The 17,233-nt window shown below is 38.3% G+C and overlaps 1 protein-coding gene across 4 annotated transcripts in view; it reads left to right on the plus strand.

Annotated features, from left to right (window-relative positions):
- ATP6V0A1 (ATPase H+ transporting V0 subunit a1) overlaps positions 1-17,233 on the plus strand; it is a 54,896-nt gene that overhangs the window by 5,286 nt on the left and 32,377 nt on the right. For 2 of the 4 annotated variants that reach the window (XM_059670189.1, XM_059670190.1), the window contains exons 3-7: positions 6,822-6,900; positions 8,583-8,680; positions 9,232-9,360; positions 15,189-15,292; positions 15,607-15,733. In XM_059670189.1, the coding sequence (XP_059526172.1) occupies positions 6,822-6,900; positions 8,583-8,680; positions 9,232-9,360; positions 15,189-15,292; positions 15,607-15,733 (537 nt within the window). The remainder of the gene's footprint in view (positions 1-6,821; positions 6,901-8,582; positions 8,681-9,231; positions 9,361-15,188; positions 15,293-15,606; positions 15,734-17,233) is intronic. The other 2 variants (XM_059670192.1, XM_059670193.1) reach the window with 1 other exon arrangement.

A 17,233-nucleotide genomic window follows, 5' to 3' on the forward strand; every position in this document is an offset into this window, starting at 1 on the left:
GGGCATTGCTGAGTGTAGTGTGCATCTCTAGCTGGAGGATGCCAGAGTGTACTTCACAGTGCACGTGCCTGTGCATGCTCCCATGGCTGGTTGAGAGTTCCTGTCTTGCCACAGTGTCAGGAACAATGTCAACACCTCTGTGCTCAAAGAAATTCACCAACACAATGGGTGCAAAGTGGTATCTTATTGTTGTTTTAGTTTGCATTTTCAGTATTAAGACATTTGATACCTTTTTATCTGTTTATTGGACAGAATGGGTTTCATTTTCCATGAGCGGCTGTCCATATCCCCTGCCTGTTTACTAATGGTTTGCTGGTCTTTGGCTTGTTAAGTTGTAGGATTTGTAAAAGTTCTTCACGTCTTCTGGAATCTAATCTTTTTCTACTCCTTTACTAATAAATTCTTCTAGGCTGTCCCTTATCTTTTCCCTTCATTTATGGTGATACAAAAAGTTTATTTTTCTTTTTTGCTTATTGGTGTGTTTTTGCCTAAATTTCTTATTTTGAAAAATTTCAAGCCTGAATACTTCTATGTTGATTCACCAGTTGTTAACATTTTATCACATTTGATATAATCTTTTTCACTTTACCTTTAGAGAGTAAGCTGTTTCTTCTTCTCAAATCCTTATCCTTTTGTTTCTTTTTCTCATTTCACCATACACATTGGGACCTTCAGTAACATGTTGAAGAAGAGAAACAGCAAGCTAATACTGGTTAGGGTTGTGCTCAGCTGAGTGTAACAAAAAGCCCAAATGATAGGGGTGTACTTTTCTCATGTAACATGAAGCCCAGCTCCGCGCTGTCATCATTCTGTATCTCTGTTTGACCATCCTTGAACATTTGGCTTTTGTACTTACAGATAGCCCCATATCTCCAGGCATATCACTGAAGGAAGTGCAAGGAGAAAGGAGAGGTACATATTTCTTTCCCAGAAATTCTCAGTAGAATTTTAAAATTTATTATTGGTGCCAGGATTATGGCATACACTAGCTGCAAAGGAATCTGGGAAATGTGTTTTTTTAACTGAGCATTTGCTGCCCTGAACAAAATTGGGATTTTTGTTACTAAGGGAAGACAGCAAAATGCTAAGTGTCCATGAAATGACATTCTTGTCTTGCTCCTGACTTTAGGGGTATCTTTTTAATGTTTCACAATTTTTTTAAATCCTTACCTGAGAGCATGCTTTTATTGATTTTAGCGAGAGAAACATTGATGTGAGAATGAAACATCAATCGGTTGCCTCCTGCATGCACCCCCACCAGGGATCGAACCCACAACCTGGGTATGTACCCTGACCAGGAATCAATCCTGAGACCTTTCAGTGTACAGGGCAATGCTACAACCAACTGAGCCACAACCAACTGAGCCACACCAGCCAGGGCTAATGTTTCACAATTTAAATAAGATGTTTACTCTTACATATTTTGAAAATTCTATTAATTAGATTATGCACATTCTTTCAATTTCTGATTTTCTAAAGTTATTGTTACAAATGGTTGTGGAATTTTATTGAATGCCTTTTCATCTATTGATGTTACTATGTTTCTTCTGCTCAATCTATTAATTTGGTGAATTACATGTCCAGGTTATTTTTCTACTATTTTTTAATAGCTTTATTGAGATATAATTCACCTACCATATTATTTTTTCATTTAAAGTGTATAATTCAGTGATTTTTAGTATATTCACAGAGCTGTACAATCATCACCACAATTAATTTTAGAACATTTTCATTACTCCAACAAGAAACCTTGCACCCATTCGCAGTCACTCCCCAACTCCTCTCCCTCCACAGCCCTTGGCAACCACTAATCTACTTTCTGTTTCTGTGGATTTGCCTATCTGGACATTTCATGTGAATGAAATTATACAACATATCTTTTGGGACTGGCTTCTTTCACTTAGAATAATGTTTTCAAGGTTCATCTGTGTTGTAACATGTATCTGTACTTTTCTGTCTTTTTGCACTTTTTCTTTGATATGAAAATATGCAACATATTGAAATGAGTGGTTTCAATATAAGAAGTAGTTGATATCTTCTATCTACTCTGTAAAGATACCACTCTCAGTTTTAGAGAGATATTGAGTAAGACATGTTCCCTCACTCAACTTGTTCAAAATTTTGTATGTTCTTTCATCTATTCCTTCTCTCTTTCCTATTCTTCAATTCCTTACTGTCTAACACAATCATAATGATAATTTACATTTTTAATAGATACCGTGTTGAGCATTTTGTATTATTATTGCAGGCATTTCTCACAACAACTCTGCACAGTAGAACCTACTTTTGGTTCGTGGAGCCTACCATTCTCATTTTACAGAATAGGAACCTGTGGCATAGATGAAAATAAATACCTGAAGGACATACAAATTAGTGCCCAGCATTGTCTGATTCCACTGCCTGTTTACTTTTTAATTGAGATATACCAAACAAGTCACCCTTTTACAGTATATATGATCCAATGGTTTTTAGTGTATTCACAAAACCATCATTACTGCCTAATCCTAGAACATTTGATTACCCCCAAAAGAAACCTTGTACCCATTAGAAGTCACTCCTTTTCCCCGTAGCCCTTGGCAACCGCTTAATCTGCCTTTTTTGGTGAATTTTCCTATTCTGGGCATTACATAGGGTGGGACAAAAGTAGGTTTACAGTTGTTCGTATGGAAAACAATACAATAATTAATAAATAATAATATAAGAATAAACTGTGTTTCAGGTACTCACAACTGTAAACCTACTTTGTCCCACCCTGTATATAATGGAATTATACAATATGTAGTTTGTTTTTCCTTCTTTTGGATATATAACTAGCAGTGGAATTGCTGGGTCATATGGTAATTCTATGTTTAACTTTGTGAGGAACCTCCAGACTTCTCTCCACAGCAACCACACCATTTTATACTCACACCAGCAATGTATGAGGGTTCTAATTTCTTCACATCCTCACAAGTTATTTTCTGTTAAAAAAATTTTATAGCCATCCTAATGGGTGTGAAGTGGTATTCTCACAGTGTTTTTGTTGTTTAATATTTTTATTGATTTCAGAGAGGAAGGGAGAGGAGAGATAGAAACATCAATGATGAGAGAGACTTGACTGGAATCAAACCTGGGACCCTTCAGTCTGCAGGCCTACGCTCTATCCACTGAGCCAAACCAGCTAGGGCTGTAGTTACCTGTTTGTTATTCTTATATTTATGTATGCCTTCTCTCAGTCTTATAACATTTTGGCCATTTTGGTTTTTCAAATAACCAACTGCTAAGAAAAATAATAAAATAAAATACTAATTTAAAAAAACACCCAGCTTTTGATCTGGGGCATCTTCTCTAGGACTTGTTTTGTTCTCCTTTTTGTTGTTTTCTACATTCTATTATCTTTTTCTAATGTCTTGAATTTGAACATTAATTTTTAGTCTTTTCTGTTATATGCAATTAAAGTTATACATTTTCCTTTAAATACCACTTTAGCTGCATGCTACAAAGTTTGATCTTTAGCATTTTCATTATCATTTCATAAATTATTTAAATTGCTTCATATATGTCAGTCATTAAATACTAATTTTTTTACTGTTATTAAGATCTTTTATAGGGAATTATTGCCATCATTTACAAATAAATCCTTAAACTTATACATAAGCTGCAATTTTGTGAGGGAAGGATTATTCTAATGAATGAAGTATTGCATCAAGATTCACATATTACTCATTAAGGACAAGAGTTAGCAGAAATGGTTCTTTTATAGGCAGTTACTAGGCTTTTCCCAGACCATGGTAAACAACTACTCAGCCTTGCAAATGTGAAGCAATATTGTCTCTAAACATACATCTGTGTCACTCATTAAGCACAATTTACTTAAATGAAATAACATAATTTGGTTTTCTTTTGTAGTTATTTGAGGAGGAGAAAGCCATGTGTTAGTTCATCTGTAGCATCAATTGAACTGGACTTTTTCAGTTGCTTAGAAAAATGAAAATCACTTCTCATTATATTAAATACAAAATAAGTATAACACTGTTTCATGGCAAACATGATTGTTGTAAGTTTTACTCTTTCAAATGTGGGCATGACTGAATACATTTGGAACTAGTCATATCACCATTCAAATCAGCAATTTAGAAACAAACAAACATGACTTCTTTGAGTCATGAATTACTTAGAACTATTTTAGAATTTCCAAATATCATAAGTTGTATTTCTTATGTGACTTTCTAATTTAATTGCATTGTAATCAAAGAACATTGTCTGTATAGTACCAGTTTTTTACTGAGACTTGCTGTATGATCTATTTTGTGGTCAGTTTTGTAAATGAATTATTGAAGAGAAAACTGTTGGATGAAGGGATTAGATGTGTACATGTCTCTGTGTATGTATTAGATTAAGCCAATTATGTTGTTCAAATTTTCTCTATCCTTATTTAGTAGATTTGATGTATCAGTAATAGAAAAGTTACACTAAAATTTCCCACTACATAGACAGGCTTGTCAGTTTCTCCTTGTACTTCTGTTCATTTTTGTTTGAAATATTGTTAGGATGCCTTGTCCAAAACAGGTTGTAGGTGGCCATAGTTGAACTTTGCCTTTGATTATGAAACCAGTAGTTCACTTCATGTTTATTGAAGTGGAAATTTCTGAATGAGAAGCCGAAGTACTGCCTGCTCGGTGAAAAACAATTTATTAGGGACCCACAAGTTTAGAATTGTGCACCTTCATGGGAATTTTTCTTATTATCATTACGTAGCATTTCTCTTAATCTCTAATAATGCTTTTTGCTGTAGATTCCTTCTAATATAATAATACCAATAATTTCCTTACTAGTTTCTCTGTCATCGATCTCTCTCTTACACTTCATTCTTCACACACAATATTATTCTTCAAAACAATAAATTTTTTAAAAGTATATTTAAAAAGTCAGATCATTTGGTCTGTCTTGTATATATATGTATTCTTATATATTTACTGATTTTATGGAGAAAGGAAAGGAAAGGGATAGAGAAATAGAAACATTGATGGGAGAGAAACATCAATCATGCTTCCTTCATGCCCTCTATTGGGGATCGAGCCCAAAGCCCGGGCATGTGTCCTGACGGGGAATTGAATCTGTGACCTCTTGGTTCAACCACTGAGCCACACCGGCTGGGCATGTCATGGTCTTCCTCCTTCCATTCTGTGTATTTCTGCTTGGTGAACTTGGCTTCATTCCCCATCAGCCCAGCTCAAGTGGTTACCTTTGCACATTTTTTTTCTTTATCTCCTAGGTCAGTGGTTCTCAACCTTCTGGCCCTTTAAATACAGTTCCTCACGTTGTGACCCAACCATAAAATTATCTTCGTTGCTACTTCATAACTGTAATGTTGCTACTGTTATGAATCGTAATGTAAATATCTGATATGCAGGATGGTCTTAGGCGACCCCTGTGAAAGGGTCGTTCGACCGCCAAAGGGGTCGCAACCCATAGGTTGAGAACTGCTGCCCTAGGTGGAACTAGTGTTCTTCCCTACACACACATCTTTTTTATGGAGGTAAAATTTGTATTCAGTGAAATGCAAAGACCTTAAGAGTACAGGTTGATGATGTTGGTAAATTTATACACCTTTGTAAGTACCACCCCAGGTAAGACAATATTTGCAGCAGCCCAGAAAGTTACCTTGTGCTCACTTCTGGTCAACCCCCACCCTCCCTTAGATAACCACTGTTTTGGTTTCCAGCATCATCAATTAGTTTCGCCTTTTCTTGAACTTCATGTAAATATAGTCATACTTTCAAACTCTTAGGTCTTACTTTTTTTCCTCAGCCTAATGTTTTTTAGATTTATCTGGTTTTGTGGATAGCTATAGGTGATTCTTTTTTACTGCTGAGTAATATTCCATTGTATGAATATACCACAATGTCTTTATCCATTCTCCTATTGATGGACATTTGGATCATTGCTAGTTTGGAGCTATTATGCAAGAGCTGCTATGAACAGTCTTGTACGGTCTCTGTCAATGTGTTTTCATCTTCTTACACAAATACCTAGTAGTAGATGCTCAGACATGTGGTGGGTGGGAATGTTTAATTGTATAAGAAACTGCCAACAATATTTTACTTACTTTTTAATAGCATTTGTCACAACAAAGTGTATTTATTATACATGAAATTGAGCTCCTAAAAGTTAGGACATATTTTATTCTTTATATTTACACAAGTGCCTAATACAGTGTATGGCACATATTTGGTGCTTGCTCCATAAACATCGAAGAAGGAACTATAGTAGTTCTTTATTTCTATTACTTTTATGGAATTTATCACATGCTATCTTATTGGTTATGTTCATGTTTTCTCTCTACTAGATTGCAAGTTTCTTAATCTGTAGGAACTTTTGTTTTATTCTTGTTTTATATTTCACATTGCTTTGAAAATTACTTTAATGAATGAACCAGCCTGTCACTTAGAAGGTGAAGAACCAGGAACAGAAGAACAAGAGAAGTTTGCCTCTGTTTCTTCTGATTGGGAAGAAGGAGAGAGGGAAAGCCGGCAGAGCAGCTATTATATTAGTGGGCCCACTATTTGGCGGTGGTGGAGGAGGGGGTTCACTGAGACTTGTGGCCTAGGAAGAGCATTTTGTACTCTAATATGCCTCCATTTCAATATGTTGCAGAGCAAGGAAGCGGTTTTTATCTTTAGTTGGTGTAGCTGGCTCCCACGTGGGTCAGTAGACCGTTTTTATTAGTGTTGCATCATGCATTGACATACTAGGCTTTGACTTTGCAGGATGTGCTGCTTGTGAAACAGAGGAAATAGGCGCAGTGTTTGAATATTTGGTATTGTGTTCTTATTTTGCAGTTAAATCCAGATGTGAATGTTTTCCAGCGGAAATTTGTGAATGAAGTTAGAAGATGTGAAGAAATGGATCGAAAGCTTCGTATGTGCATTTTGGTCTTGATGGTGTTCTTATAATGAGTCATTTATCTTAAATTAGAGACACCAGTGCTCTTAATAAAGGGAGGAAACCCTACAGGAGAAAAAGAAAGGAGGAAAAATCTTGTGATCCTGATGTTAAGATGAATTTCTGGTATACAAGTAGATTTTGTAGTGTTTGGGCCTGGTGATGCTTAATGGAAACCTTGTGTGAGATGACAAAGCTGTAAGCTGAAAACACTGCTTTTTGTGTGTGTGTGTGGGAAGGGTTTTATAGCAGAACTAGTGGCCCGGTGCACGAAATTCATGCGGGGGAGAGGGGTGTCCCTCAGCCTGGCCTGCACCCTCTCCAATCTGGGACCCCTCAGGGGATATCTGACTGCCAGTTTAGGCCCATTGAGATCGGGCCTAAACTGTCAGTTGGACATCCCTCTTGTAATCCAGTACCGCTGGCTTCTAACCACTCATCTGCCTGCCTGCTTGATCATCCCTAACCACTCTGCCTGCCCGCCTGCTCGCCCACAACTGCCCCGCCACAACCCCCTCCCCCCCCCCGCCGGCCTGCTTGCCCCAACAGCCCCCCCTCATGCCAGCCTGCTCGCCCCCAACTGCCCCCCTGCTTGCCGGCCTGCTCGCCCCCAACTGCCCTTCCCTCCTGGCCTGATCACCCCTAACCTCCTCTGCCTCGGCCCCACTTTGTCTGGAAGGACGTCTGGAAGGTTTCCTGGAAGGTCTCCTGGTCTAATTATCATATTACCCTTTTATTAGTATAGATTACATTATAGAATTCTGAGGGATGGAACCCAGACCACCATCAATTTTAGATGTCAGCATAGCCACCTTTTAATCTGTGCTATTTATGTATGAGGGAAGAAACTAACACTTAAGGCTCTATTGAGAGTTAGGGTGTTCATATGCTTTCTTTCATTCATTTCTTACAACATCCCTTCAAAATGGGTGTTAACCTCATTTAATAAGTGAGGAAACCAAAGATCAGAGAGGTTAAGTGACATGGTCCAAGAATGTAAGTGGCCGTGATGGAATCAGTATTTGAATTCAGGTTGTTCTGTCTGGTTCTAAAACCCAAGATCTTGCTAGTATACTATGCCAGCTCTCAGTTAGCTGATAGGTGAATTTGGTTCCCATCCTAAAAAACAAAGTCAGTAGTTGTCACCTGAAACACTTTTCTTTTCTGGTGTCTTGGAGCCTTATTCTGCCTCTTGCTTATTTGTTTTGTTTCCTTTAAATGTAATGAAACCCTGTTGATCTGGAGTTGTCTCACTAGTATGTCAGTTGTCAAATAGTCTATTGAGTTGGCTCTTCCATAGCTCTGCTCTGCCAGCTCGCAGTACTTGTGATGAGGACATCATACTCTGGGGCAGCAGTCACAGGGGTTGCAGAGCTGAAGCAGGTTGGACTAGTTTGAAGACCAGAAGAGGAAATGAAGACAGGATGGAATGATAACCCTCTCTGGGGAAGCTGTGCTTTAGAGATTGTGTGGTAGGAGGACGAGGAATGTAGAGAAAAAAGGATTTACATGTTCTGCTTCTTTTGTATAAAAGTATCTTTCTTAGAATGAAGCTTTTTAGCCAGGCTTGGCATCTCTTTCCACCCCTCCACACCCCCTCAAATATTGGCAATTCCAGGCATATGCTATACATGAATGTTTTGATTCTGTCATTTTAGGATTTGTTGAGAAAGAGATAAGAAAAGCTAATATCCCAATTATGGACACTGGCGAAAATCCAGAGGTGCCCTTCCCCCGGGACATGATTGACTTAGAGGTAAACAATTCTGAGGATGCCAAATAAGTGTCTTGCTGTTTAAATGTAGAAATTTCTGAGTGGATAGAGAGTAGAGTAATTCTAGCTGTCCTTGTCAGCATTATTTATTGATGTAAGTTTCTTGTAGCTGGAATTAAAATGAAGCTTCCTTTTTATGGCCTAGAACAGCATGTTGAACAGTATCATGTGCCACTAAATAAATGTTTATTGGTTTATTGAAACTATATTGGATTAATGTCAATTTATCTACTAATTTATTAATCTCATCGTCTAAATAAATGAATAGCCAATGGATTTCAATATTTATTTTATCCATCTGAAGTCTCCTGAGAATTCAACCAAGGGTATAATAGAATATATAAACAAAGACGATTTTAAACAAAAATTTTAATGAAGAAAATTGCCCTGATAAAATCACATATTTGCAGGGTAGATATAAGATATCTGTCATAGTAGCTAGAGTTCTGTTGGATAAATGAATTCATGTCTTTCAGAGCAAGCTCATTGAGCTTAGTTTGAGTTAATAGTTTGATTTCTTTTCTTTTTTATAGGCTAATTTTGAGAAGATTGAAAATGAACTGAAGGAAATCAACACCAACCAGGAAGCTCTGAAGAGAAACTTCCTGGAACTGACTGAATTAAAATTTATACTTCGCAAAACTCAGCAGTTTTTCGATGAGGTCAGACTATTATTTCTTTTAGTATTTGAGCAGCTGATGTTACACCTGCACAAGTGGGCCATATTTTTATTCCAATAATTATTTTAATTTGCTAGTTTGAAAGCAATACCATCTTCACACCCTGTTTTAGTTGAAGAACTGTCAGATTATGTTCCATTTTTCATGCAGTACATAGCCAGACATAATTTTGTATATTTTTGCATTTTCTGTAATTTTTCATCTAAAGATGGGGAAAGGAACCCTACAATAGTTGTATTAACATAGTTAGTTAAAATTTTTACATTATATTTTAAGGTAAGTAAATGTTCGAGGTTAAAGTCAAAGCAACAAGAAACATTCAGTTACATGTGAAATTATAACAAAGGTTTAATCTCCAAACCTTTTGTCATCAAATTTTAATTTTATTTCTATGTTTGCCCATCAACCTTCAAGCACACTTTTAACTACTTTAGATAGCACATATCACACTTGAATTTTTTTTTTAAATACTATATGGAAATATTGGTAGGATGCTTGTTTGGGATTCCTGGATTTTCATATAAACTCAACTGCATTACCAGGTAGGGAAAAATGTTAATAAGTTCCTGGATTAGAAATGTAGGTGACTAAGTTGCCAACAGCTTGCTGAGGTGACCCCGTGGAAAGGATTTGGAGCAAGGCTTTCAGAAAGCTTCCTTCTCCTAATTAAATCTGGGAAGGAGCCTTAGCTTTCAGCCTGGACGTGATTTTTCTGATGGCTTAAAATATGGGTCATTCTCTCTTTTTTAATTTAATAGTTTTATTAATTTTTAGAGAGAGAGGGAGGGAGGGAGAGAGAAAGAGAAAATCAATGTGAGAGCGAAACATTCATTGGCTGCCTCCTGCATGCCCCCTACCAGGGATCAAGCCTGAAACAGGGCATGTGCCCTCGCCAGAAATCGAACCTGCACGGGGACAATGCCCAACCAACTGAGCCACACGGGCCAGGCTGGATAATTCTCTTTTTACAGGTGTTTTTGCCACCTGCTTAGCAACATAAGACACTTCAGAGATTGTTCTGGTCACCGTTCAGTGTGCCTTCCCATAAAGTTCTTTATTTCCTTTGCTCAAAACAAACTTTCTTGTGTGGCAAAACTTTTAAAAAATAGAAGGCCCAATTTAGTTAGTATCTGCTCTTGTTCTCAGTTCCACTTTTAATTTCTGTGTTTTGGAGAAAGAACAACTTCCCACTGTTCTTACACTAGAATAGGGGTTCTCCAACCAGCAGCATCAGCCTTGCCTGGGAACTTGTCAGAATGCAAATTACCAGTCTGAAAGTGGTCGTAGCAATCTGTTTTCAAGGATCATCAGGAGGCAGGCTAGCTTGAGAACCACTGGGCTAGAGAAAGTCAGCTGAAGATGTGATACATTCCTCAATAGCTAAGGCTTTGACTTAGAGAAGCCATGCTAATTAAAAAGATCTGCTGGGGCGAGGGAAAAGGGGAAAGGTCTTATGAATTTAATTGCCTGATCCTCCTAAGGATTAGAATCTGGCAGTATTTATCAAGAGAGGTTCGGTGTGAATATTCAGCTTGCTCACTGAGCAGAGAATTTTGAGACCACTGATAACTTCTTTCACTAGTCTGCAATTATCGTCGCATTAGAGGGTGTGGGACAGTGTGATTAACTCATGACAAGTGTTTCAGGTCTTTTGCAACAGGCATGACCACTTAGGCATATGGTTTTAATGAACACGTAATCTGGAATTCCAGTATGCTCACTGCCTACACATTGTATTTATCTTCATTAATTCACAGAACATTGATAAACCACCTACTCTTTGTGAGACAATGAGATGAGTAAGACCTGGTCCCTATGCTCAAGGAGCGTATCCGTAGTTATGAGGAAACATCCCGAACACAGTGCCTCCAGTGCTCCCAGATGTGTGCTTTTCTCACTGTGTTCAAGCTGCTTCCCACAGATGCAATGTAAACCTGGTCTCAGGATCAAAGCTCAGCTACTTTTAGCATCATTTAGGACTTAATTCCCCCCCCCTCTTTTTTCCTTTTGATATAGTCTTTTGTTTACTGCTCAGATGTTGCTGAAAAGTATGAAAATGTCTTCCATAACCTCCCAAATTTAAGAGTTGAAATGGGCTTCTTAGTCTAGTTCATTCTGGGAGAAATTCTGAATAAAGATTGACAAATGGACTCCCTTAAGGGAAATAGTTATTCAAACTTTAATGTTATAATTTTTAAAAATAGTAAAAATATAAAAAGGAACTACTTGGAAAAATGACATAAGATTTTAAAATCATAAGTTATGGATTTTGGAATTTCTTTGTGCTTAATAAGTCTAAACATGAAATGCCCATGCTGAGAAGGCAGGCTTAAATCTTCATGACCTTCATGCCCAATCTATGGTGAGTTGTTCACTTTTGAACACAAGGCCTTGACTATGAGAGGTTCTTCCACTGCTTTCGTTATCAGTCCCTCTCATTCTTAGCACTCTCACCACAGTGCAGGAAATCTGGCAAGAACCACTCTGCCTTTTCTCTCCAACTGCACCATCCGTGCCTTGCCTGTTCTTGCCACTAGCTCGTAACCTCAGCCAGGTCCCTTTCAATAGCCCTTGCCCTGCTGCCACTAAACAGCAACCTCAGGTGTCCAGGCCATGACAGGAAACCAGACCTCACAGAATAAGTGCATGCGCACGTGGGAGGGCACACTTAAAGAATGCAAAAGATAAGGAAACTTGAGACCCTCAAATCTTGGAAACATAGATTTTTTTTCATGAGATTATCTTCCATGCCTACAACTAGAAGGTTTGCAAATGGCCTAAAACACTACCAATTTCAAAGCCTTCTTTTTGGTGAATATGATTAATGATTTGTAATAATGAGTTAGCAGAAAATGGCTAAATCAGAGAATGATTCTTTTCATCTTTTGGTATAGGGGTTCTGATTGGTGAGGGGTGTAGAAGGGGAAAGGTAAATACATTGAATATTCTTATGATTTAAGATGATTACAAATTTGACTTAGCCATTTCTTATCCAGAGCATTTAAAATGACTTGTTAATGATTATCCTTTTCTCAGTCTTCTTGCTTATGAAGAACTGTAAGAGCTGGAGAGATTTCTCTGCATCTTTACCATAAGCACCATAACATATGAGAGCGTAAAGAAGACTGGAAAAGTAATGGTTAATGGCATGCAGATCCCTGCCTCCTTTTCCTCCTGAGTTTTTCATTCATTTGCTTTCTTTACTTTTCTTTCCCATCTGCCATCTCCTTTGGGGTTTGGGTAAATACCTTAGGTGATGAAGTATAATCTCTCACTCTCTCTCGCTCTCTCTTTCTCTCTGTCTCTCTATCTCTATTTTTTAAATTGATTTTTAGAGAGAGAAGAGGGGAGTGTAATTTCTTTCTTAACATAGATGGAAGTAAAAGTGTCTGCTCTTGGTAATTAAAGTAGCTTGAACTGGACTTGTGCTGCTTATACTTAAGAGTAGAAATAGACCTACTGAAGCTCTGCTACTTCTTTTTTCAAGGCATGGTTTCAGTGTTCTAATTGGGGGTAAACCAGAGGGCATAGCAAGTAACTTAGAGGAACATCGGCAGTGTCGTTATTGTTACTAGAGAACCCGGTTAGGATTTTGCTACTTGACGACATGGTTTTAGAGATTGCTTTAAAGGCCTTCAGTTAGTGGTTCTGGTCATCCTATTTTCTCACGAGGCACGATTATTTTATTTAAAAATCTTTTACTTTCCTCTCTAAGACTTAGGATTTTTTTCCATTTTTTAATCATCACCTGAGGATATGTGTGTTTTATTTTTTGCTTGTTTTTTGTTTTTTATTTGAGAGAGAGAGAGAGAGAGAGAGAGAGAGAGAGAGAGAGAGAGAGAGAGAGAAACATCGATTGGTTGCCTCCTGTGTGCACCCTGACCAGGGATCAAACCCACAGTCTAAGTATATGCCCTGACTGGGAGCTGCACCTGCAAACTTTTGGTGCATGGGACGATGCTCCAACCAATGGAGCCGCCTAGACAGGGCAAGACTTGGGATTTGTAAGTATGAAATAGTGTAATTATGAATAAGAAGCTTATTGCAAGTTTCTATTTAACTTTAATTCTGTTTTTTTATACCTAGAGAGTCCCAGATACAGTCTTTGGAGTAGTCTAATTGCTGTTTCATCTTTGTCCCCTTAGAGTACATGTTTGCTTTGAGTCTGATCTTTAGGGTTTATTTAAACCAAGTCTTATGAACCGTACAGGGAAGTAGGCAGGAATCTTGTGAATAGCAGCAAGTTTCACTGGTTTTTGCTAAGGGACATTCCAAGAGCACATTGAAATGTGGAAGTCATCTGGATCCTCAAAATAAATTGCCTGTGGCTTGTAGTGAGCTGGTTTGACCTTAAGTAGAAACAAGAACAACCTCTAAACTGCCATTTGACAGCAGCTGGTAACCTGTGGCCCATTATCTCATCTTAAGCTTTTCCAAATCTCATGACAGTATTTCTCTGCCCTTCCCTTTGTTAAAAAAAAATCAAAGTTGATCCCGCTTTCAAAATTTTACTTCTCAAAGCAATTGCCTTCACATATTAAGGCTTTCAGACTTACACTTGACATTCCCATGAGGTTTTTTTGTTTATAATGGGTTGACAGGAGTAGAATCTTGAAATTTGGAATGAAAATGATGGAGAACAATTTTACTGATTCTTTGTTTGTTTGGTCAAACAAGAAGGGCATGGATATTAAAGTTGGAGAGGTCAGGCTGTGGAGAAATCAATGGGCCTTTATTTTTTAGGGCAGTTTCCCTTCCTGATGGGAGTAAAAGGTGGTAGGTAAGAAGTGTTGTGTAAAGAGAGGCTAGGAAATATAGACCTAGCACATCTGAAAAGGTCCCTTTCCTCCTTCATTTCATTGTATAAACTGTCATGGTGGAAATCATTTTAAATCTAAACAATTAAACTAGCCCACACACTGTATATTGGCTTAATATCTCTACTCTCTTCACTGCATTTGATGCAGATTATTGGATTAGCTATGTTCTCAAGCATCCTGCAACTGTAAAGCCTACATGAGCTTTTTAATATTCCTAGATTCCTGCTCAGAAGCTAGGACATTCTGATATGTTTTCAATTTTTCTTCCCTTTATGGATGCGGTGGAGGCCCAGGCCTGTCCAGCTAGTGTACTTCTTATCCTTTTGGAGAAAGAAGTACTCCTTACATCCCATGGAGCATTTTATGCAATGGCTGAAAGTCCTCACATTCCGCATTTCTAAGAGCACAGAAAACCGAGGTATCTGGAGAGGCCTCCCCTGCCTTTCTCCAGATCACACACTGTGTTTAAGACAGTGACGCTGCCTGGCGTTCTTCCTTGGAAAGAGAGTCTCCATCTTTCACATTCTCACGCAGGGACAATTCTAGTTTGTAACTGCCTGGAAATTGGATGTTGAGTCTGCTGAGCTGCCTCCTTTTTGCTCAGAAGGAAGAAACACTTCAGCTTCTATCCACATGAAAAGGTATTTCCTGGTACTTTCATGGCTCATTTAGGAAAATATAAGAGAAAAAATGGCTTCCACCAAGTAAGATTTATACATGTCACCATCATTTAATGTTTGTTTTTGTTCTTTTTATTCCTTATTTCTTAAACCATTTCCCCAGATGATTTACTGGGACAATTATGCTTTCTTTCCCTCTTGTTTCTTTTCTTTGTTTTCTTTCCTTATTGTTCTTATCTTCTTTTTGTGGGTACATCTTCTTTTTGGTGGTTTGTTTCTCATCTTTATTTTCTGAACTTATCTCCTGGTTCCTCGTTCCCTGCATGCCACTAACTATTTTCATTAGATATTAATTGATTTGTGAATTCAGGCTGAATTGCATCATCAGCAGATGGCGGATCCAGACCTGTTGGAAGAGTCCTCATCCCTCTTGGAGCCAAGTGAGATAGGAAGAGGCACACCTTTAAGACTCGGGTAAGTACCACTTCAACCCTCCATACTCAGTGGGGTCAAGTTCATTTTTACTGTTCAGAAGAGCAAAAGGTTGGCCTTTACTTGCTTCTAGAATGCACTCTCCTCTGAGCCTGTTGAGAGGCGCTCCTCAATTGATTTGGATTGTGTTCTCTCAACTCTCTTCTGGGACCAGAAGTAAAACTTTAGTTTTTTTGACATAACAATGTGTAGTCATGTTTGTCACCCTCGTACCTCTCCTCACTTTCCTTCTTTGTCTTAAAGCCTTCCAGCCCCTGGCTTGGAATGATTTCCCAACCTGGCTCTTCTTCCCACAGCTTCGTGGCTGGCGTGATCAACCGGGAGCGCATCCCTACTTTTGAGCGCATGCTTTGGCGGGTGTGCCGGGGGAACGTGTTCCTGCGACAGGCTGAAATCGAGAACCCCCTGGAGGATCCTGTGACTGTAAGACAAGGACATTGTGTCCCATGGAGTAGGTCTTGTAAAGGGAGTTCAGAGCAGGAGCAGCCTCGCGCCCCCTGACCCTGAACCTCCCACAAAGGAGCCCTTCCGTTCATCCCGGCTTTGATCTGGGGATTTGAGAGACGGCTCTTTTCCTCTTAACTTCCATCATTTGTGTACATATGATGTACATATGACATATGCATGTACATTTTAAAGCTATGCCTGTGTGTTATTTTGAATGTAAACATGTTTTTCCCCCAGTTATTTTAACCTTTAGCTTTATATGTTTTGTGTTACTTATCTGGGACCAACAAAAAAGTAACCTTCTATGAAAGTTAACTTAAAGTAAGGCATCTGGTTCCCAGTTTGGTAATATCATATGTAAAAAGGAGAGTTCCTACATTGTGGATCTCTGTAAGTTGATGAGATTTTAGTTGGTAAGGTTTTTTATTGTCTGCTTGTTTGTTGGGAGATTTAGAAACTTAGTTTAAAAATACATATTGTGCAAGGTAGGATGATCTTCCCACCCAATGCTCTGGAAAGTAAGAATAGCGTAACATCGTAGCATTTGACATAGTGGGACAGAGTTCTTAACATAAACCTATATTAAGTATGGTGAGTTCTGATTTCAGGGATCACAAGCAAAGAAGATTAAATGTTCTGCAAAAAAATTTACTTCACTTTTGTGTTAGTATTACTTAGAAGCCTGGAGTTATTGTTTCTTTGTTGTTCTAAATTATCTTTTGGATTTCTTAAATTAGTATTCTTTGCCCTAAGAAGAGAGATTGAACTGTGAGACTTCTCAGAGTGGGTGGGTCCTGCAGCTAAAAATAATCCAGTGACAGTATATGACTTTTATCCTCAGTATTGAGTAGGAGCGTAGTGACACTTAGGTTATGGTGAGTCCCCTCACCCAGAGGAGCAGTCGTACAGTCTTATTGAAGGCTGGCCTCGGGTTGTGAAGACATTGTGATGTGCAATCACACCTAATGTGGACCTGTTCTCAGGAATGTTCGGCCAGGTGTCTGGGCAACAGAAACCATTTTATCAACAAATTGAGGAAAGGGTGCCTGGGTATCTCGTAGCTACAGCAGAGCAGCTGCACCAAGAATGTGCACCAGTTTATTTCTAGAGGATTTAGGAATTTAAGTCTTAAGCCTTATCTGCTTCACTCGTCATCCCCTTTTATCTTCTAAAGTTTTGTTTTCTTATTCAACCAGCTCCATAGGAATATGAGAAAATAGAGACAATCTTGGTTAACACTCAGAATAGCTTATTTTTCTCATCATTCCTTCCATACTTCAAGTGTAAACTTGGTATTTGGAATAGATTGTGTTTTGCCTTGCCCCCTAAAGTCTAAATCGGAATGAATCATGAAATCCTACATCAACACTCTCCCCAACTACTCGGTTCCTTGTAGTTATCCAGTTCTCTTTATCTGGGAATTTCTAAGCATGGGAGCAGACAGGAATGTCTTTCTTCTCTTTCTCTGTACTTATA

This window comes from Myotis daubentonii, chromosome 16 (assembly GCF_963259705.1).
Source record: "Myotis daubentonii chromosome 16, mMyoDau2.1, whole genome shotgun sequence".
NCBI lineage: Eukaryota > Metazoa > Chordata > Mammalia > Chiroptera > Vespertilionidae > Myotis > Myotis daubentonii.